We start from the raw sequence: 22,981 nt of genomic DNA, 5'->3' as shown, positions 1-22,981 counted from the left end.
AGAGGATGAGGAGTCATAAAGTTTTAATCTAAAGAATATGTGCACAGATCACCTCTTCGGTCTGCAATAAACTAATCGACTTTGTCTTTTTATTTGAAATAAAGTTCCTGTTGAAATTCATTCTGATTTTGCCAGATAATTATTGAAATCTGCTTTTTTTTTTTTTTGCAACTCCCACAATTTCTCACCTCACAAGTATTACATAGTATGACTCCTGACTTTGTGTGTGTGTGTGTGTGTGTGTGTGTGTGTGTGTGTGTGTGTGCGCATGTGTTTATTTTTCTTTTTAATAGTATGTGAAGCACTTTGCGTTACAACCTTGTATGAAAAGTGCTATATCAATAAAAGTTAATATAATTAACTAATTAATTGCACAATTTTCGTAATTATTAGCGATTAATCGCATTGTTTTTCTACTGAAGACTGAAGCTTGTAATGGATATTTTTTGAGGGAAAACCACTAAATTAATGTCGACTCAACACAGAGACTGTATTAAAATTCAAAGACTATTTCTATGACGTCCTTTTAGCTTTGCATGAAACTGTTTCTCTCCAAGATTAGCAAAATAATAAAAACATAAATCAATTAATTAATAAACATCCTACATAAGTCTGGGTGTTGTTAGATTGCAGGTCCACCACTTTGAGGATTTGAATATTTCTAGAAACAAAGTTGTAAGCTTATTACATGTACAAAGTGGAAATAATATACTGTAATATCCACACACACAGCCAGGGAAAGAGACAAAGAGGAGAAATTAATATTTTACTTGCAAGTATTTCCTCCAGCTTTAGCAGTTTGGTGGCTACTGGTCAGCCAACATGGCAATCTGTTTTGCTGCAGAATTACTTCTATGGTCATTATATTCGGCTTTAAAAAGTCAAGTTAATGATTCTCACCTTCTCAATCAGCCATCTGAGTACTTTTTAAATTGAAACTTTTTGCCTAAATATAATTCCACTTGGTATTATGTTGCTCTGTAGTCATGGTGCTGTGGCTGCTCGGTATGGGAGTTAAAAAAAGAAAGAAAAGAAAAACGAAATAAACAAAACTGCATTAATGAAGTTAGATATATTTAGGGAGTTAAACGTTTCAAATCAATTAATAAAATTTTTGACAGCACTTGCTGCACAACATGCAAAGTACACACAGAAAGACACTGTGAGGGGAGAAGAATTGATACACTTGAACTTGGCGTTTACTACACACATCACAGGTTTTACTATATATATATCTCTGTGTGAAATCTTTTCTGTCGAGTTTGCAGTTGCGATACTGAAAATTCTCACTTGTGTAACGAATGAAGGTTTATTTAAAATCTTGTTTTCGCTGTTGAGGTGTAGATCACCGCATTTCCCACGGTACGTGAAGGCACCACGCCCGGTGGCCGCGCCGCCCTCCGCCTCTGACTCACCGTCCAGACTCACAGACCGCTTGTGTGGATCGATCCTGCACATCCTCTCCTCGTCTAAAGGTAGGAAACAAGAGGCGGAATAACGCTGGAGCCCGGGGGGTCTGTGAGGGGAAATCAGGTCATTTTTATATTTTAACAAAAAAAAAAAAAAAAAAACATTTAATTGAACGAAAACGCGCATTAAAGTGTCAATTTGCGCACAAATTGATCGGAGAGCCACACAGAGCGAAGATCACTCTGCTGTGATCCCAACCCAGAAGAAGACTACCCCAGACCACTACATGTATTATAAGTGTGAGGTTGCTTGCGGTGCCGGGGGCGTGCGGTGCGTGCGTGCGTCCTGCTCCGATGTCCGTGCGTACCGCCTGTCGTCTCCTGCTCTGATTTCGAATTCTCTCTCCTACCCTGCTGCAGATCACTGCTAAAGTTTCAGAGAGTGTTTGTGGGGTCTTCTTACAGCTTTCTCTCACATTTACAGTTTTCCATATGGAGCGCGTAGAGCGCGCAGCCACACCTCTCCAGTGAGGACACAAAGGGTTAAAAACAGGAAGAACATGGGGTGGAGGCCGTCAGCCGGATATTTTTCCCCTAGCCATTGTCTGATTGACATTGTCAGGTCTTACGGAGAGATGAGGTTGCAAGAGGGAAGGCGATTCTCGAAACACCCCACCCCTTGATCCACACTGAGGCCCGTGAGGCTTTAAATCTGCAGAAATGATGGACCACTGAATGGAGTGCATTCACATACTCATTATGTCTGATTCCTGCTGCCTCATAGCTAAAAAAAACCAACTCATAAAAGCTTTCGATGTCGAGGAATTTTCTGAATGTGACTCCGGAAAGTGTCAATCTTTTCTGCTTTATCCAAGAGCAGAAGGCAGGGTCCACCACACAGAGGAAACAGAGCCGTACACTCATTCACACACTTACAGGCAGTTTAAGGTCACAAATTAAGCTCAGACGCATGTGGAAGAAATCTCACCAGGAGATTTTCTCTCTCACTGCAGCAGTGAGTGACTCACAAAATTACACTCACTTTCACATATTCAAGGAATTCAGAGTCACAAATCAACTTTACATGTTTCTGCACGATTGGACAGAGACTCTGTTCTGAGTTGAACCCAGGATTTCCCCACGGTGAGGAGAGGTGCAAACCACTACACCACTGTGTGGCCATCTCGTAAACAAATACATGTGCGTTTAAAAGATTGTTCTCATTTCAAAACTTTCACATGGGAATTCTTTAAAATGTTGCCTTCGACAGGAAAGATGTGTCAAAGAGGTTTCCCATCCCCAACATGATCTTTTTTGCTTTTTTTAGTACAATTATTTGTATTCATGAATGAAATATAAATTATTTGAGTTAAATACACATTTTTTGAAACTGAATTTGTACTGAAATTAAAATATTGGAACAAGTTTAATGTTGTTACAGTCGCAGGCCATTTATTAAGAATCACAAGGTATTTCTATCTAAAACAGTTGTGCTCTTATTACCTTTGGATCCCAGCTGCCGCTTCATGATTTTAAAACATTATGTTGGACATGATATTACTACTTGGTATGTGCAGAGTCGGGGGAAATGTGGTTCACTAACCTCAGGTTCGTGTCAGAAAGCTCAAAGTTAAAGAGCAGAGACTTTTTATTTTCTATTTTTGAGATGTTCTACATGTTACTTTTATTTTGACCTCTGAACCTCCCACACAGTCAAACCCTTGTTTCTTTCTGGTGGTTTGGAAATACCCATGAAAGACTGAAATATTATCCCAAATAACAGCAGAAGCGACTGAAATGAGATTACCGAGCTGTGCTGGTGTTTGTAATTATGACAAACACACAAACAGTAACTGGGTAATTGAAGGTTTGTGTTGTGGAAATGCCGGGAAATGCCTGGAGTGCAGATTGCAATGCAACCCACTCGCTACAGATGATCCCTGAATGTTTGTCCTGGAAGATACAAGAAGTGATCAGTGCAGAGGAAGCTGCTGATCTTCTCAAAACAGAAACAGGCTTTTTAAAATTAAGCTTTCCTTCTTTTCGCTCATGCATAGTTTTGGTTGCTTTACGTTGAGACACCTCTCAGCTGAACTAATCAATCAATAAAGATGTATATGTATGGATGGATGAATTCATGTCTAATTAATCTGCACTTTTCACTTCTATTTTGCCCTGCTTTATTCATAAAATATAGATGAAGTGACCGCAGAGAAGATGTGGTTGAACTTGTCAGACTTGAAGATCCAATGGAGCCGAGATATGTGCCAAAGATGTTCGGCCTTTTTCAAATAAAAAGGACTAAACAAACTCTTCTGCACCTTTTAAATTCATCGCCCAGTTAGTGTGCGCCAACTGCCTGAACCAACATCTACTAGATTAATAGTTTTAACCTTTTGATAGACAGCAGGGGAAGCCTGGAGCACCTGGCGACCTTTAGCCGTTTCCAGGTTGGCAGCAGCTAAGCTGAATCTTCTCCTCAGCAGCTTCTTGCTTTGTCGCTGCACTCGTTAAAGGCTGTTAAAGTCAGTGGAAGCAGTTTGCTTGTCTCAGCCTTTACAGGAAGTAGTATTTTTATTGGTTTCTCTGGATCGAGCCGCAAGATTGCACATGCGTGGCTCTTCTACAGAAACTTTCTGCTGCTTAGTTTCCATGAATGATCCACATCATCTCTACGGGTGTAGTTCAGGGAGAGGTTGTTGGTTTTGCGCAGCAGAACCAGGTGCACCACTTGTCTTGCTCTTCAAATGACCAACTTGATGGTGTGTTGGCGGTGAGTTCATGAAAGGTGACCAGAGGAGGCATTCGGAGCTGCGGGGCGCCTCTGCTGCATGTCATTTATTTGTTCTGAGGAAACTGCCTCGTCGTTAGGCTCTGGAATTTCAAGTGTGCAGCAAATTGTCAAAATACTTGCACTGGATCAGGTTTGTGAAGTTGTTTTCCTTGCACACGTGAGTAAAGAGTCATTAAAGAAGATATGCTTAGTCCACGTTGGTTCCCTTTATTCTCTGAGCTCAGATCTGTAAACCAGTCTTCACTGACATGTGAGTGCAGGATTTAGCTTGTAAACGCCGTCACGCAGACTGTCTGAATTGGCATCATTCTGCTTGCGCTCAGACTGCAGCCGAGATAGAGTAAACATTCCAATGCTGATTTGTGCATAATCAATACGTATCTAGGAACCTTTTGAAAGCACTGGTTTGTTGTGGGACCTATATGCGATTTATGGACCCTGACCCTAATCCTGACCTAAATTCATATCTATTCTAAGATCTATAGACAAAATATTAATATCCACTTAATTAAGCATCAGCTTGAAAGCAAAACCACAAATATCATTGTTATATAATTGTAAATTAATTCAGGCATCAAGGGGTTAAAGGCATCAATCCAATTTAGTGAAAACTCGTCGTTTTGTGGGGGAAGAAAATCCCATTTCTATCAAATCAACAGGTCAATTGTTGCCTGATGAATCCAGTCTGTCCTCAGACAGCCTCTGTAAAACTATGGGTGTGTTTTTCATGCCTTCTCTTGAACACACCCAATCCACCACACATCATCTGTAAGGACATCCACCTTTCTCTCCCACACTGTACAACTGGCGCTGAGGCTTTTTATCGAGCTTTTAACATCATTAGTACTTAAGTGGAGTGTTTCACCGACTCTTTATAGCAACAGTGACTGTGGAAGCTTGAAGCTTTTGGCTGATCGTGACGTACGTGTTATGAATCACTGCAATAACAACATTTGCAAAAAGTAATATCACTGTAAAAAAGATGTTTGCTTTTGCATGTCGACATGCCGATTCAGATGGAGCCACACTGCAGCCGATCGTACTACCAACAGATTTAGATTTTTAAGAATTGATAAAATATTTCTATTCTATTCTATTCTATTCTATTCTATTCTAAACAGCTATGTATTGATGGAGTGAGTGGAACAGAAATGGGCTGCTGAGCAAACACAAGCAAGTCTTTGTGTTTGCAGTTCATGCAGGTTATCTTTAAATGTTTGAACACAGCAATTTATCAGTTTGTGGAGAGATAACGAAGAGATAACAAAGCTTTTTGTTCGCTTTACTGCAGAGTTAGGAAACGTATGATTACAGTTGAATATCAGCAGGGAGGAAGTTAGAGCTTATCTACGTACTCTATAACAATCACCCTATTAACACTGTGCTGAATGAACCTTTTGTTTGAGTTTTGATCGTCACACCTCATGTGATCACTTCCAAAAAACTTCTCACATATAACCAGTCAATATTTACAGTCACTTCAATTCAACTTTTTTAATATAGCACCAAATACAACACATCATTTCTCGGTGTTTTTTTACAGAGAGAAACCCAACAAATAAATATCAATGATGATAAGAGTTCTGGTCTTTCAATAAATGGACAATTATTTTACAAACTTTTCGTCCAACCTGTCTGCATTATTCCAGAATGTTTAATTTCTGATGCTTAAAAACAGTTTTAGCAGTGTTTTCTGCAAACATTGAATTGTCTCATAACTTTAAAAAAAAAAAATACTTGAGCTTTTAGCAATAGTTAATCCAGGAGCTGTTCATTAATGTAAAATATCAGTTTTTTTTCATGAATAGGCAGAAATTTGTCTGATAAGCAATAGAAATAACAAATTGAGCACAACATAAAATGTAATGGGACTTTTTGTCATGTAAATAAAACTTAAAATAATCTAAGAGTCATTTAGCGTAACCTGTCACGATTCCATTAAAGTAGCGCATCATAAAGCTATCTTAGGCTATGTGAATTACCATATAATCTGACTGAATCTAATCTAACCAGGTTTACTGAACCTTACACAAGAAAGAAATCAAGAGATTAAACCTCCACTCACATGCCATTTAAACTACCATCAACTTGTGTTGCAGGTTTAACCATAATAAATCTCCTCTGATTCCTTATAGATGGTGTGGACTGTCGTGTTCCTGCTGGCGTCTGCCGTCACTGTGGGTGAGTATCCTGACACTTGTCAACACGTGTACCTCTTGCTCTCTGTGAAACGCTGCTGCGTGAGTCCGTCTTTACTTCTCAGTTCACACAGCACACAGTGAAGTCCCGCCACATACGGAACATCAGTTTGCTTATAACCCGCTGAATGGGGTCCAGTCTGCCTGTTGTAAACACAGTGCATGGTGGAGGTAGCATCATGGGTTGCTTGGCTGCTTTCGGTGCTGGAGACGCTGAACGTATTGAAGGAAGAGTGACATGAGTTTCATGAAGTTTGTAACAAATGCAGTGTGTGAACGTTGATAAACTGCCGCAACAGCAAGCGTCTGATTAAAAAGGCACAGAAAGTCCAGAGGTGGGACGGATGAAGCCACAGTCAAACTCTTATTGAATGAATCGCATCTGTTTGTTTATGGGCCACGAAATTCCGTCTGTGGTACTGGAGGCTTTGAGTGTTTCAAAGTAACAATGAAACATGAGATGAGAGAATCTCTCTTTACGAGGGAAATGTGTTGCTGCTTGTCAGAAAACGGTTTGAATTGAAGCTCTTTGTTCTGAGATGGCACCAACAAGCTGAAGCTCACATGGAGCGGTACAAAGGAAGAGTCCAGGAGCCTCGTTCATCATCAGTGCGTACAAACATTCCCACACAAAGTTTGGAATTTATCAATTTTTACTTGTACTTAGGGATGAGTGTACATAACAGCACGACTCTGACCAGCTTATGCGCGTAATGTGTGAAGGCTAAAATAGAGCCGTGGCGAGGATCTGAAACGTGAGAGCGCCATGGATCGTCTAGCGATGTTGGAAGATTTGGCGAACCGTGTGCTCTGCAGGGAACGAGTTGTCAAAGGGTGTTGACCTGTTTGCTGGGAGCACGTCTCCAGTTATTGTTTTGCTCATGGGTTCTGTATCACTGAGTTTAATTACAAAAGTCTCGTAGGACTCCATTGGTTAGAATTCTCACCTGTGACGCCGGACGCCGTGTTCGATTCCCAACCAAGACACAATTTTTTGTTGTTGTCTTGATCGGCTATGAATGGATTTATGCTGTGATTTACGCTCCATGTTGGAGCGATAGACAAGAAGAGCCGAAGTGCATCCGGCTCCTGTCAACTTTGGGATGTTTAATGTCAAACCACTTTTTTTTTTTTTTTTTTTTTTCTGTCGCTCTCTCCTCTGATTGAACAGAATTTACTGCGGTGGTTAACTTATCCCATGCTGCATTTTTCCTATTGTGACTCTCCCAACATTCAGTGTACCAAATAATCTTTCTGGTTTGTTTCAACCTCACTGACAAGTCCCTCAATATCAGTTTCAGAAAAACAGAGATATTTATAAAGAGGCATTTTGTTACCATAACTGGTTAATTTGAGGCGTTTCTGAAGGAGAACGATCCTGAAAGTGACGAGCATTGTGACTAAGAACAAGTGGGATTTATCCACGCTGATGACTTATTGACGTGTGTTTGACCCACGTACACGTTTGATGAATACATATTTATTGGCACTTACACACATTCTTAATTTCATTTGTGAGACTGTATTTAGAACCTTTTCTACTCACTGGTGATAAATGAAGCCTCTGACCTCAATCCAACTCTGTGAAAATAGTTCTTGTAAACTCAAAGAGCCTGAGCGCATCACTGAAACCAGAACGCTGAAGGTTTGTCTTGAACAGGTGATGAGCACCAGTGAATGGAAATGTTGCTGTTATTGGTAGTTTCTGACAACTCACACTAGTTAGAAAAGAGGTTTATTCTTTATCTAGTCTCTTAAATACAAAGTTTCCCAAGCAGAAGCTTCCAAAACAGGAAACTCTCAGAAACGTTTGCCTTCAGCAGAGTATCTGTGTCTTTGTCCCTCTTCGTCTCAGAGTCCTACCGCCCCTCTGATACCCGCGAGCGTCTGAACCACGGCCGCCAGCTGAAGATCCACCTCCCCAAGAATTCGGACCGGCTGGAGTTCACCCCGGCCGACCACCCGGACAGGACCGTTGTGTATTGGGAAAAGGGCAGAACTAAATCTAAGTAAGCAAGCGGTCACAGCTTCTCTGTGTGGTTGTAAAAAGAACGATCATGAAGGTCTTTACTGCTGCTTCGACTTTGTGCTCATTGTTCTGTCTCCCACAGCATGAGAGGCAAGGTGCTCGGCTTAAATAGCGACCGACGCTGGATACTCGACTCGGTAATCAAACATCTTTGTTTGTGGAAACACGATCACTCGTCCGATTAAATGTTTTAATGATCAGTCCAGTTTGTAGTGAAAGGATAGGCGCGTGTCCATGACGCAATCTGATCACCCCTGCTGAGACAAAAGGAAGTGGTGAAACTGTAAGATTCTATAATCTAATGCAAAGTCTGGCACATGGCTCGAAGGAGCGATCTGCATTCTGCTGACTGCTCAGCAGACTTTTAACACATTAATACAACAAACCCATCAGAGTGTGTTTTTATCATACTCTTCAACAACTTGGCTGCTACTTTGTGCTTCGCTGTGACGAGAGCAAGGTTATTTCTTGTGACTAATAAAACCGTTTCTGTGTTACAGCTGAATAAATAATGAGTGTATTCATATAAGCACACAGAGGCCTTACAGCAGGTATTGAATTTTTTTTTTTTTTAGATGCAGCAAGTACAAATGTGCAACAAGTGTATTTGCCACACAACAAACATTGTTGTGGTCAGACTTCAAAACTAGAGCGGTGTGAACCGGTGAGGCTCTATGCGGTGGGATTCGCTCTTTATCGTCTGTCCACAGTTCCCCTCGACCCGTCTAGTGCACTGATGTTGTGTCCTTGTCTGTGTCAGGTGACGTATGAGGACCAGGGGACGTACACCCAAACAGACTACTGGAATAAAGAGGTCTCCACCGTCAGAGTGGCCATCACACGTGAGTCAGTCCAACTGATCAGTCAGAACTGATCAAACCGTGAAAATATCACAGAAGTCAACCTCAATATTCAGGAATAATACCCCGGAACATACCAACTCAGAAATCAGACACAACGACGAAAGAAAATGGACTAAAAACAAAGTGGGACAAACTGCTCTGTCCCCTTCAGGAATCTTGATGACGTCCATGAAGATGCCCGTTGTTTGTCATGACGATCATGTTTCACGCAAATTTTCATGTTCGACGAACGCAGCAGTTTATTTTCACCCTTTTAAAACATGATTGAAAGTATTTATTTATTTATTTGATTTGATTGTTTCCATGCCTGCATTGGCGGAAATCAGATGTCAGTTTGTGTATTAGCAGGAATTAACAAGTTAAATAAATAAGCCTGACGCGAGACGTGACTGATCTCGGCGTCGGCTCAAAGAATCTTTTTATTTTTATCCATTTTTCGTTCCTCTCTCTTTCATTTCAGCCAGATTAAACTACTTGAAGCGTGTGGCAGGAGATAGTCTCTATGTGTCCCTGGAAGGAATCAACGGACACGACGCTACGCTCGTCTTCTCTTCAGACAATAACAACGTGACACTGGTGAGGAGGATTCTGGGGAGACGGAGGCTCCGAGTGGTTTTACGTGCACAATAAGCTATGTCTGTGGTCGGGATGTTGTTTTATTATGCAACATTTTGTGTACAGAATCGTTTTTCCCATAAAACTTCAATTGCTCAACAGTTTATAGTCTGTGGTCAGTTTTACACCGGGACTCTGACTTTGTGGTCTTAGTGTTGGAATATGTCCAGAATACAGGTGAAATGAGGATTCCTCTATTATCACTTTAAAGCTTGAATTGGCCTGTTGGCAGCCAATCTAAATTTGATTCATCACACAACTGAAATAAGCTTCAAAGGACGAAGCAGCTTCTTCTTTGCACATTTTACCTTGTGTCTCGAATGTCTTTAATCCCAGAGGTGGTTTAATCTGTCTTCACAGTTTTTAAAAAAAATTACATTTAGATTTAAGTATTTTATATTCTGTAGAACATTAATTACAACTATTTTTTTGGGAGCCGATCTGATTGGCCTAAGAAAGGCGTTGGACCCCCTCTGCAACAATGTCCTATTAATATTATTATTTTTACTATTATTATAATCATCATCATCATCATCATCATCTAAAACATGTTTGTTATTATTCCCAAAGTAGCAATAAAGAAAAAAATGTATTGGAAAAAATACAAGTACATTTGATATTTTTGATCAGGACTGAAGTTGATGCTGTGAAAGTGGGAAAAAATTAATGTACTTTTTAGGATTAGAATATTCTTTAATATTCCTTCCAAACTAAAGAAAAGTAGATAATTTTCATGAATTTCAGAAAGGTCGTTTAATAAAATGATCTAATAACCAAATTAATTTGATGACCTGCTGACCTTCCTCCTCATTATTTCCACGCTATTCCCATTATTTTTTTAAAGAATGTTATATAAATAAATTTTCTAAGATATTGCTTGATGATTTGTAAAATCTGTTTTTAAATACTTGTGTGAATGAATGTAATGTAATGTAATTGGATTATTTTCTTCTCTTTCACTGTGAGGTTGTATAGAAGGCCTCTGCGTGGGAATTTTGTAACTGGATTTGTGTTGTTCAGGTGCGTGACGGAGCTGTAGTGTCTCAGGACCTCCCAGACTACTGGAACAGAGTTCAAACTCACTCCTTGAACATCGAGATAAGGAACGTGAACTTCAGCGACGAGGGCCATTACACGCTGAGGGACCGCCGGGACCGGGTCGTCTCCGTGACCAGGATGGACCTGACAGGTGGGCGGAGTCGACACAATAATTTCAGAGGGTGGTCTTTTTCCACATTTTAAAAACAACTAAAGTGTTAATTTGGTTTCAATTGTTCATGCGTCCTTCAATGGAAGTGCAGTAGTTTCTATGCTGGATTGGACCAGTGGACCAGACTTCATTCTGCTCGTGCTCCAGGCATTCTCGCTCTTTTTCTTCCTTGGACCACTTCTGGTCCTGAACACTGCAGACTGTGATGAATACAAGACTCCTGAGGGGCTTTTCCAATTATCTCTTTGTTAAAATGGGTCTGCGCTTTGTTTTTGTCCTTTTTTCTGCTTCTAACACGTCAATTTTGAAGACTGAATGTTCTCGTGCTGCATCCCATCCATTCACACACAGCCAGTTTTATTCACTTCATCTGACGTAACAGTCATCTGAATACTCAACAAGCAGACAACACAAACAAAGCCATCCTAATAATGAAGCTGCAGATGATTCCAGTTGGTTTTTGTGATGTGACGCTATGACAAACATCTTGTGGAGGAATAAAAAAACTCAGATGTATTCTAAATATCTGAACTCCAGCGGGTTTGTTTTAGTCCCAGTAGCGGGAACATTGAGTTGAAGGAAAGCTCCATGTTAAAAATAATCATAGGACAGGTTTAGTACAACCCACATGTCACCTGTCAGTCACCCTGTGGAACGCCAGCTGCTGTGTGTTGACAGAACGGTCTGAACCGAGCAGCCACTTTGTGCAACGTACTTTCTACTTTGCGTGAAACACACACGAATAAAACACTTTCTGAAACACTTCTGTTAGTTTGTGCTTCAAACACTCTGATGACTGTTTTTACAGTCCATGCATGTGAATACATTAAAGGTCCTTTATTATGCAAAATTCCATTCCTGATGGTTTTCTAACAGTAACATGTGTCCCCATAGCCTGTGTATAAAGCTCCAGAAGTGATAAAGGTCTGTCATCTCCCTCACTTGCTTGCTCCACTTTTTAGTGAATGTGTGCCCATACAGGAGATTCAGAGAATTTCCCTTCATGATGTCATGAGGGGAAATACCCACTCGCTTTTTTAGTGGATTCTCATTTTGACCCTCCCACACTGATATGCTTAATAAATTCAGTATATTATGAAAAACCGTAACAGTTAGCCTTACAGCTAGCAGAAGCTAACGTTAGCTACTTGCCAGTGACTGCAACAACACACAACCAAACTAAGTCTCATATTTAGATGCAATATTGTTAACTCACCATCTTCAGGAGCCTCCTTCTTCGTCAGATTCTGCTTCAAACTGGTTGAACAACAGCGTTTATACAAGCCAATGCGATATATCAACTGTAAACATTAACGCATGGTATCGGAAAGCTGCGTTTTCTTTTCCCTGAGACGGACCTGGAGTAGACGTGGACAGACACAGAAACAGCTTGTTCTTCGTAGAATCACCTGAGGAACTTTTAGACAGGATGAGATTCAGGACCAAGGCTGGATTTGGGGAAATACACTTTGAAAACAAAGTTGTTGGACCTCTGACACAAGGGTTAGTTTATTTACCTTTAATGGTCCCATATTAAAATGTTTTTCAATAATTTCACAAACTAACCCTTGTGTTTAACCTCAATTAATCATGACTCATATTTTAAGTTCAGCCTTTTTTATTGCAAGTTTTCAGTTTGATTTATTTAACATCTTGATTTTTAGTTCTGCTTCATTGTTTTTTCTTCTCTTTGTTTACATCTACTCTCATTGTATCTGCACTTTTTCACATTTTAGGTCTATATTTTTCAAACATGTTTTCAAAGTGGGTCTTTTTTTTCTTCTTTTTTTTAACATCCTTTCATGCATCTTACTGCGCTTCCCATTTTTTTCTCCATTCATCTTGTGCACCTGTTGCATGCTGGGAGATAGGTTTGATTGCAGGCTGCAAATCACTCTTATCTGCTGTGCTAATTACGATAATCATCCTGAAGGTAATAGAAAGGAGTCAGAATACACAGAGCATGCATGTGGTGGATTGAAAAATAAAATGTAACTGAAATCAATTTGTGAATCAGAGCTTTGCTGACCCGTATGAGGGGTTTATGACTCCGTGAAGGGAAATAATGTAAAAGATTTGGTAAAAACACAAGTAACTTTTGAGGTTTGCGAGGTGGAGGGATCCTAGGAAGCTTCAGATCCTGAACCACAGGTTCTCGGTCTAAGGCTGACACTCTGCATCTGCTGTGGTTTTCCTCTGCAGACGAGCACGAGTCCACAGAAGGAAACCCTTTACTGGCTCTGCTCCTCCTCCTCGGCATCCCGGCCGGAATCTGCTGCTGCTGTCGCAAGAAGATCTTCAAGAAGAAAGCTGCTGCAAACGTCCAGGTAGAAACCTCACACACACACACACACACACACACACACACACACACACACACACACACACACACACACACACACACACACACACACACACACACACACACACACACACACACACACACACACACACACACACCCCTCCATTATGTTACTGCTGCAGAAATAATTCCAGCCTTCATCTCTAATATCTTCACACATCTAATTCATGTTGGTGTTGAGCAGTTTAGTTCCTGAAACACTAAACTGTTTTGCTACATCAAATCAAATCTAGTAGTGGATTCTTCACACTTGTTCTCCTGCTGAACCTTCACCAAAAGTATTTTCCAACAATGAGTCAGCAGCAGCGCTGCTGCACAATATATTAGAATTGATTGTTGTCAGGATATCAACATGTGCGAAATGTGTAAATTAGTTTTCCTTGCATTCAGGATCTGGAAATTCAATTTTGAGAAACTGAAGTAAGAATAGTTGTGGTTGATTAACAAAAAATACACAACAAAAAATCTGAAACTTTATTATTTCATTGACTAATTTTCTTTCTTTTTTCTAATTTACTTAATTATTTCACATTTGGTTGTTGTGGGGCAGGGGTAAGAAGTATTATAATAATAATAATGATACTTATGATTATAATAACGACAAGACCCAGGCAAGGTTTTGTAAATTAGAGGCAAGAGAGAGACCACTGTTATTAAGTACTAATCCCAAAGTGCAAAACCATTAACATCATCCACGTAAGTGTTTCTATTCATCACTGTTATTGTGATTTTAAATACCTTAATCACACGTTTGACTAAAGTCATTCAGTCATAAAAGGAAACTTGTTTTCTCAGTCGGTTCACACTGGTTAATACACTATTAGGTTATTGTTGTGATTTGTTTTTTAATCTATGATGTTCAGAAGAAACTCTTCTGTTCAGTTTGTGCAACACGTTTGCCTGAATGAGTCAAAGAGGGTCATTCCAGTTCACTTGTTTCCAGTTCATATCCAGTCACTGCATTCAAGTTGTCTCTGAACTTTTATCTTTCAAGTGGAAATTTCATAAATTGCATTCTTTCTTAAACGAAAGTGTTCAAATAATGTGTATCATTCAAGAAGAAAACTTGCCAAAATAATCCGTGATCGCTACAACAGCTAAAGCTGCTATAATACCTAAAAGAGTTCACGCAGGGTTTTTTTTTAATATATGTTATGATCAAATTAAAGAGATCATGGAGGGAAAGGGGTATTAACTATTTTAGGCTCAAAAGCAGAAAAAACTTAGTCAGGATACTGTATTTTCATTAAAACAAAACATAAATAACCAAATGTCTTGAGTAATTAAAAAGAGAATAGGAACAGAAAGAAAAAAAAAAACACAGTTATATGACATTATCTTCAAAACAGGTCAAGAGGATTACTGAGATAACTTTTCATGTGTGTGTGTGTGTGTGTGTGCGTGTGTGTCTCAGCACACCATGAGCTCCCCTGAAGCCATCCACCCCCCTCCCGGGGGTCCCGTGGGTCCGTGTCCTCCGTACAACGCTCCGGGTCAACCAGGAGTGGTGAGCTCACTCTGACCAGTGTCCTCACGGTGTAAATACCGTATCCCATGATCCACTGCAAGTCTCATCTGTTGTGTGTTTGTGTTTGCAGTACTACCAGAACAATCCCAACGCCAATCTGGTATGTAGGATATGACGGGACACATCATGTGGCAGACGTGTTTCGATCTACCAGCTTCTGTCTAAATGTTTTCTCTTCTGCTCTTCTTCAGGGTCCTTCAGTTTACCCGCCTCCTGCAGGGCCACAGTGGAACGGCCCCCCACCCTCCTCCGTGAGTCTCTAAAGCCTGGCCAAACTCTGTAAACAAACTTCTAACGGCAGGAATCTGAATCTGGCTTTAATTGAAGGCACATTTCTTTGAGCTGGAAACTTCCTGTTTCCTGTGTTTTGTGAGCTCACATCTGATTGCGCCTCCCTCTGCAGGGTTTCAACCCGTCGTACCCTCCTGCCAACACTTCCTACAACCCTGCAGCTCCCATGATCCCCCCCGGCCAGCCTCCACAGTGGTCCGGCCCACCCCAGGGTCCCTACCCCCCTGCTGGACCCACGGCTCCAATGGTATGATCCGGCTGAGAGGAATTCCCGAGTGGGAGGCTCGTCGTGTCGGCCCGTCACCTTTGACCTTTTGAGCTTATCCACACAGACCGCCTGAATCAAACTGGTGTTTTGAGCTTCAGCGTGGTGGGAGTGGTGAGAGAGTCTCAGTCCTCCATCGGGTCTCACTGTGAGACTTCAGATTCTTCTTTCATCAAAACATTTGTTCATGAACTCTGAACCTCTGTAGTTTCTCTGATGCACAGGCTGTCATGCTAACCTTCCCACTCCTCATGAATTTATAGAGCATCTTCCTCCCATTCGCTGCTGTAACTTCTGAACTGACTGAGTAAATCCGTCATCAGATTGACACCTTCACATTAAAACACATCAGAGCTTTAAAACGTCTCACATTCTCCTCTTACAAGGAAAGAAAGAACCAGAATTTTAAGCTCTGAAGCGTTTTAACTGCAAAGAAAACAGACTGAGAAGTGTAAATAAAGTGCATCTTTGGTAGTAATCAGTCATTAGAAGGTTTCAATTAAATGATTAAATAAATGATTCCCAGCTTTTGGGTTCCACCTTAAACCAATCATCCATCTTTTTTTTTCTTTTTCTTTTTTTTATAGCGATTTATCCAACTTGTTTCTGAACCATATGAGGAAACATCAGTAGCTGGAGTTTTAATGACGATATAAACTTGAGTCGCGCTCTTTTCAAAGCCTCCACATCGGCGGAAACTATAGCTTTGCATCTCAGCTGCTGAATGCATCAACATTTTAAAGTTTGGAAAAACATGTGAACTCTACTGGTTTCACCTGTGACGACCCGATGAGACCGACTCTCAGTTCTACAGCAGAACATGTATCCGAGTCATTTATCGCAGTGCCTGCTGAATTTGCTGCTGAATTGGTGCTTTTTGGTGCATTTTGTTGGTGCTTTTAGCTCATTTGATAAAGAGTTAGTTTTTGTAAAGCCTTGATATTTTATGTTATTGAGCACTTATTCATACATGAATGGAAACCAAAGTGAAAATATCATACCAGTAAGTAGTAGTGGTGGCTGGAATATTGAAATTATGCTATAGAAACTACATAATAATGCACGAACATACAATAAATAGCAGAGCTTGTATTTGGTTTATGTTCGCTGACGGTTTAAACTTTTATAATGTGACTCATTGTTCCTTTTGTCTCATGTGTTGTTTTTTACTGTGTAATATGTCATGACTTCAGTTCTTTCATGTTTTCTGTTTTTGAGTACTGTCATCATCGTTTCACGCACACACACACACACACACACACACACACACACACACACACACACACACACACACACACACACACACACACACACACACACACACACCTCTGACAGGCGTCTAAAATGACGCACAACCTGAATTTAGCACGTCTGCCTTCATGAATATAGAACGTCAGACGTGTTCCAGATGAGGAGTTTATGCATAATTTCATCTGCAGCATCTGAAAAAAATTTTCTTTGATTGTTTCTACTTTCAACATTTGAAAAGGGGAGAGATGCTGCTGTTATTGTGTTGAGATATTTCCTCACCTGGCCCACCTGTGACTTTTAATCGTTGTATTTGATTATAACCTCGACTGTTACAATTAGTTGTTTTTTTTGCCAAATTGAGTTTTATTTGCAGCAATGCTCCAATATTTTGTAAGCTTCCTCCAACAACACGTCCGACTTCTCCGTGTCACGTTTCAGTTTCACTCCATCCAATCAGACCATGATGAACACAAGCAAACAAACACAGACACAAAAACGTTTCCAGCAGATTGTTCTTCATCGACAAGCGAAACGCTGATTTGAACACTCGGTCTGCACCGATGCCATTGTATCGGTTAATCAATCACCCACAATGTGCAGGCAAACCAAAAGCACAATCTGTCTGCAGAAACATTCAATTCATCAAGTTTCCTACAAGATCTTAGGACACCAGACCCTGTCCTTCTTGTTCAACCTTAATAATGGTCTTATGTGGGAGGGGTTGTCATGTTGTCACAGTCATGCTACCAAAGATAGCGGAGGATCTTGTGACAGTATCAGTGGGGACATTTCTTTACCAAATCAACCCTCGTTAAACTAGCGGGGGTTGAGGATCTTGCAGTGCAAGTTTGTGGGACGAAGCAAGAGTACCGAGAGGAAACTGACACACACAGGGAGAACATGCAAACGCCACACAAAAAGAACGCAGCCAGTGCTTGAACCCACAACCTTCTTGCTGTTAAGCGAGAGCACTAACTTGATAATTCAAGTGTTACACCAGAACAGCAGTTTCTGCAGATCCTGTCCAATATCTCCATCTATACTCAACTTTTTCTCTGCCTCCTTGTTTTTGGTTCCTTGGATTTACTCCTCTGCTGAAAGCACCGGTGACGTTCCTTGCCAATATTGTTACGTTATGTCTTGACGTTTATTGTAGTCAACTCTGATTGAATGACGGGGGACATTTTGCAGTCAAGAGAAATCGATACTGCAAAGTGTAGCAGAACAACAAGTCAAAAGACTGTTAAAACTGCAGTTTGTAGAAGATTGAAGGGTCAGTTTGTCACTTTGTTTAATGCATGCTATGATATTACACCTACATGTGCCTTGTTTTTAGGTCTTGAGGTTTTTTTTTTTTTTTGTCTTGTTTTTGTTTTTATGAGTTTGGAGCATGTCTTTCATCACTTTCATTAAAGATCACTTTCTGTTTTACTCCTTCTGTGTTTTGGTCCTCCATCTCATCCTGACATCCTGGTGCTCAGGTACGACTGGCGCCGGTGCCACAACAGGCTTGTTCAGCAGGAAAAGCCGTTATTCCATGAAACGAAGTCACAAACATTACTGGTGTAAAATGATCACTGCAGAGGCAGGCAGCTCGCAACACGTGTTCCCGTTTGTCTCTTGTCGTTTGAATTCATACAGCAGTAAGAGGTAGTTCTTGTAGGCATTAAACAAATTATTGTCCATCTACAAGAAATTGAAAAATTGTGGGTTTAGCTGCAAGATAAAGGAAATGTTTGTTAGACATTCTGAACACTGTGTGTTTGTGTGTGGTAGGGTTATTATCCAGCTCCAGTCATGTATAGCGCCGCCTCCCCAGAAGCAAACAATCAAACTGTTGAAGAGGGCCTGAAGACGGCCTCCCCGCCTGCTGATCCACCAGCAGCTACAACCACCGCACCAGAGGTACACACACACACACACACACACACACACACACACACACACACACACACACACACCAGCTGAACATGAGTTAAAGTCTTTCAGCTAAAGGAAATGTGTGTGTGGCAGCAGAATATATCGTACCAGTCATGTCCACCATAATCCATCTGGTTTTTAAAAGTAAAATAATGTCTCATCAATGGAGAGGGTCCTCTTTCATCTACTACGATTTTTTTTTTACCTTTAGAATCGTTTGTAGCCATCAAAACTACTTGGCTACTTGATTACACATGGTATCTGTCTGAAATAAAGCAGAGAATGCATTAAAGTCACAGTATAAATGCTTTCTGAGAATAAACATAACTGCATAGTTGATAATCCTGGTCCAGCAGCTTTTATTCCTTCTGTGAATTTGTTCCTCAGCTTTTAGTCTCACGGTAACCGTTTCTACGCTTTTCTTCAGTCCTTCAAAAGTTTCACACACTCTGAACTCTTTCTGCTGCTCTCGTTCTGTTTTTTTAGTTTTAAATATCAATTCTGATGTGTAGCTTTTTATTTCTGTAGACATTTTTATTTGAATTAAATACAGCAGTAATGTCGGTTTTTCTGCGGTACTGTAGTAGCATTCTGTTGTCATACAATGACATCTAGTGGTGATCGATGGTATGTTCCACTATACTTTTTTATATGAGTTTCTTCTGGATATAACTCGCATGACGAGCCAAACAATTAAACAAAACGTAATTTATAGTCCAGAGATAACTGTACTGAATTGACATAGGAAGGACTTCAGTGGGCTGATTGGTCATTCAGTCCAATCAAGAGCGACATCTGGTGATGTGTTGTATGGTTGTACAGGACATACGAGTGTTGTACTGATCCGTGTGATCCATCAAGTCTTTCCTCCGTTAAACCTCCACCAAGGTTTTCCCAGCTTCCTTGTACTTAGTCACCCACTTCACCACTTGCCTTTACAACTCCAGCTACCACTCATGAACTTGCTGCCACCTCGCAGTAGCTTGTGACTCACTACACCACCTGGTGGTTCAAACTGACATTACATAACTTCTTTCAGATAACGTTTAAATTCCTGTTTTCTCACATTTTGTTGATTATTTCAACAGTACAGTAAGAAATATTTTCAGATGTTTTAAAAGAAGGTGATAAAGTAAACAGCAGTGCCTTGTGTATTGTGTTGTAGGTATATGTACTGAATCTAGTAATGAAACCAGCTGGCTTTAGTCGGTCCAGTCCTGTAAATCCAGCATCTACAATAAAAGAGCCTGGTGTTCCTGGGGGGAAAAAAAAAAAAACACTCAGGGAAATTTCATGACCTAAATATTACATACTGTACCTTGAAGCAAAATGTACGATAACTAGGACCACTACAAGGAAAAAGAAGTTATTGTTCAATGTGTTTCTCCTCCCAGGCTGAAGTTGCGTCCTCCCCCGTGGCTCCAGTTCCTCCCTCCTCCACTAGCAGCCTGCCCACCGGTGACGATGCCTTCCAGTTCCAGATCAACGGCGGGAAAAACTCCACCAACTTCCTGTAGGCGTGTTGAGTCCTGGACCAGTCTCCTCCCAGTCCCTCCTCACTTTGGTTTTGAAGTGCCACTACAACCCCTTTGTGTTTGTCTATAAATCATTCGAATCAGAAGCAGAGAACATTTACGTTCAGGTAAAGAAACAACTCAAACCTCTTATCAGGATGATTGTTTGCCTCCTTGCCTTGATCAGAAGTGATCGATATAAAACCCACTCAGTGGTTCTGTTAGAGCTTAAGTATTTGAGCTGCATTTCCCTCCGTATGCCCGAGGACTTTCCAGGAAACTAGATGGTTTTTCTAGATCTTTGTTATCCAGTGTGGTCAAGGAAGTTTTGATAAATAGGCAGGATGGTATTTCTACATATAATCTGTTGTACTTTTTATGTTTACCTTTTCAAAAATGCAAAACAAAGGTAAACGTTTGCTTGTGGTCTGAAATCACTGACAGATGTTTTCCTCCGACCCGAGTGCGGGCCATTTTAAGAATCTGTACTTTTATCACATGATTTCCTTCAATCAAAACAATGTAGACTAAACCAAGTTCTTGAGGCATTGTACAGTTTAAATCCAGAGTGGGAGCAATTTTTCATGTGAAACGTTTGTCCTGGAACTTGGTTTGGGCCTGAGTTCATCTGATCGTTAGAGAAATTCTCGGTTCCCGTGGTAAAAGCTTTTGTTTACTGTCGGGGGCGAGAAGACAAAGCAGGATGAAGGTGTTTGATTACACTGTTTGGAAAAGAAATCTTCTTTTTATTATCTGATGAGTCAATCTTGAAACCATCAAACAATGGCATTCATACATGGCCATGCCAAATGAAGATTAACTTGATATAAATGAAGGAAACAAAATAGTCAATCAGGGTAGAGACAATAAACTCTTTTAATAACAGTAGCAGCGAATTGAACCCGAGGTGTGTTCAGACTGTACAGCGTGAGGTAATGGCTGCGGCTGGAACCTGAACTGAACCCTAACCCCGGCTGTAGACGGAGGTCAAGCTACCAGGGAACACTGACTTTCTGAAAACCGCAGTCGTCGTTATTAAGTTTGAACATTCTAATTCTACTCTGTGTTTCTAAAGGAACTTGATCTTTGTGACGCATTTGAGTCAGATCTAAAGCCAACAAGCTTTCCTGGCACTAAAAAGAGATAAACATGTAAATTAGAAGCACATGTGAGGTGATGTGATCCCTGCAGCACTCAAGTCGTGGTTAAAAGGGAACAGAGCTGCAGCGCAAAAATCTAAATTTGCTTGTACCAAACACGGGCTGATATAAATGTTCTCCAACTGTACAACTTTGTTTCTGCAGCCATGAATTCATCATGAAGCCGATAGAAAGAACTATAGTTAGGACTTTGTGTAAAATGTAAAAACCAACAGAATCCATTTATGTGCAAACAATTAAAACTCTGTCACAATGTGGAATTTAGAAACAGAGAGGATGTTTAAAAGTGAGACCGCATTGACCTTGAGGGATCTCTAAAGACCATTGACTGCTCAAGTGGTGGAAAAGTGCTATAGAAGTAAAACCCATTTCCCATTCATTTGAATGGAATAATGGCAACTCAGAAATGAGCCTCTTTTGAACACACCTTCAGGTTTCTGATCTCATCAGAAAGTGTTTGTTACATTTATTGTCAACACATTGACATTATCCACTCAGTAACTTTACGGAGACGAGAGTTCTGCTGCTGACTTCAGACGACTCTGAGATTTCTACATTTCCAGGGCCGGTGCTGGTTAGTCTGATAAACACACATCGACCTTAAACTGAAGCCACGTTCAGCACTTTCTCTTAGAAAACTAACAATTCAACAACTTGGCAAAAACACTCATTTGTCAAATGAAGTAATCCGGTGGCTCATCTCTCGATGGCCTGTTTTGCTGTTAGGTTTTCTGAACATTATGAATGTTGAGTTTGAGCTGCACACTTGTGTGAAATAATATACCGACCGTCATTGGCAGAGTAAGGTGTGTAAGGACATTATAAAGACTCGCTGCCATTTTAAACTTAAGAGTACTTTTTAAAAAATTCTAATTAGATGTGTAGGGGATGCTGTGGCTCAGTTGGTGGAGTTGTGGTTCCTGAATTGGATTGATGCGGGTTAAATTCCCCATATAAGGCAAATCCATAATTTTTCTTTTCTATCACGTTTTTGAGCGGTCCGACCATCTCGTACACACTCAAAGTAAAGCTGCTGCTTCTCCACAGTACAGGAACCAATGAAAAGGGTTCATGGATCCAATCAGGAAGTGTCCTGGAGAATATCCACGGGGTCAACCCAGGACCCTCTGGAGGGATTAGACTTCGAGTGGCAGAAGCATAGTTGTGGGAGACACTAATGTTTGGGCCTGGGATTGTGATCCCTACAGGATTTTGGAGGAAGAAGGGAGAATGGACGGAGCTTTGATTTCACTTGTTTAGAATTGTACAAACCACATTGTGGATGCAAAGACAGACATTTGGCAAGTCATCTCTAAACTTAGATAGACATTTCACATTTAGGTTGTATTGGAGGAAGTTGTTTTTGAAGGCGGGTTGATGGATGCTGTTATAGCAGCTAACCAGTGGCCACACACAGCTCAAGGACGATGAAACTTCTCTGAACTGCAGAACGATCAAAACTGTTTTGTGACATTTTTACGTTCTTTTAATGCCTTTAGTAGGTTTTGGGGAAATAAATAATCAGGACGTGGAAAGTGGTTGTTTGGAAAAGACCAATATGTTGGAAGCAAA

The 22,981-nt window shown here is 40.6% G+C and overlaps 1 protein-coding gene across 1 annotated transcript; it reads left to right on the top strand.

The window, feature by feature from the left end:
• Positions 1-1,407: 1,407 nt before the first annotated feature.
• On the top strand, positions 1,408-21,671 carry LOC308110044 (uncharacterized protein). The gene is made up of 14 exons (XM_080464068.1): positions 1,408-1,475; positions 6,339-6,384; positions 8,257-8,410; positions 8,513-8,567; positions 9,191-9,272; positions 9,754-9,869; positions 10,929-11,097; positions 13,321-13,445; positions 14,895-14,987; positions 15,079-15,108; positions 15,200-15,259; positions 15,412-15,546; positions 18,592-18,720; positions 20,130-21,671. The coding sequence occupies exons 2-14, from the start codon at positions 6,339-6,341 to the stop codon at positions 20,250-20,252; spliced, it is 1,317 nt and encodes a 438-aa protein (XP_080320194.1). The 5' UTR covers positions 1,408-1,475; the 3' UTR covers positions 20,253-21,671.
• Positions 21,672-22,981: the final 1,310 nt, after the last annotated feature.

This window comes from Lipophrys pholis (assembly GCF_963383615.2).
Source record: "Lipophrys pholis genome assembly, chromosome: 5".
Lineage (NCBI taxonomy): Eukaryota > Metazoa > Chordata > Actinopteri > Blenniiformes > Blenniidae > Lipophrys > Lipophrys pholis.
This window is presented reverse-complemented; position numbering and strand designations above follow the sequence as displayed.

What these genes read in the sequence shown, in the direction of transcription:
- LOC308110044 (XM_080464068.1), top strand. Translation starts at nt 6,339, where the DNA reads ATGGTGTGGACTGTCGTGTTCCTGCTGGCGTCTGCCGTCACTGTGG. An exon ending in CGTCAGAGTGGCCATCACAC is followed by an intron (nt 9,273 to 9,753) that starts GTGAGTCAGTCC and finishes CTTTCATTTCAG; the next exon opens with CCAGATTAAACTACTTGAAG. An exon ending in CTGGACCCACGGCTCCAATG is followed by an intron (nt 15,547 to 18,591) that starts GTATGATCCGGC and finishes TGTGTGTGGTAG; the next exon opens with GGTTATTATCCAGCTCCAGT.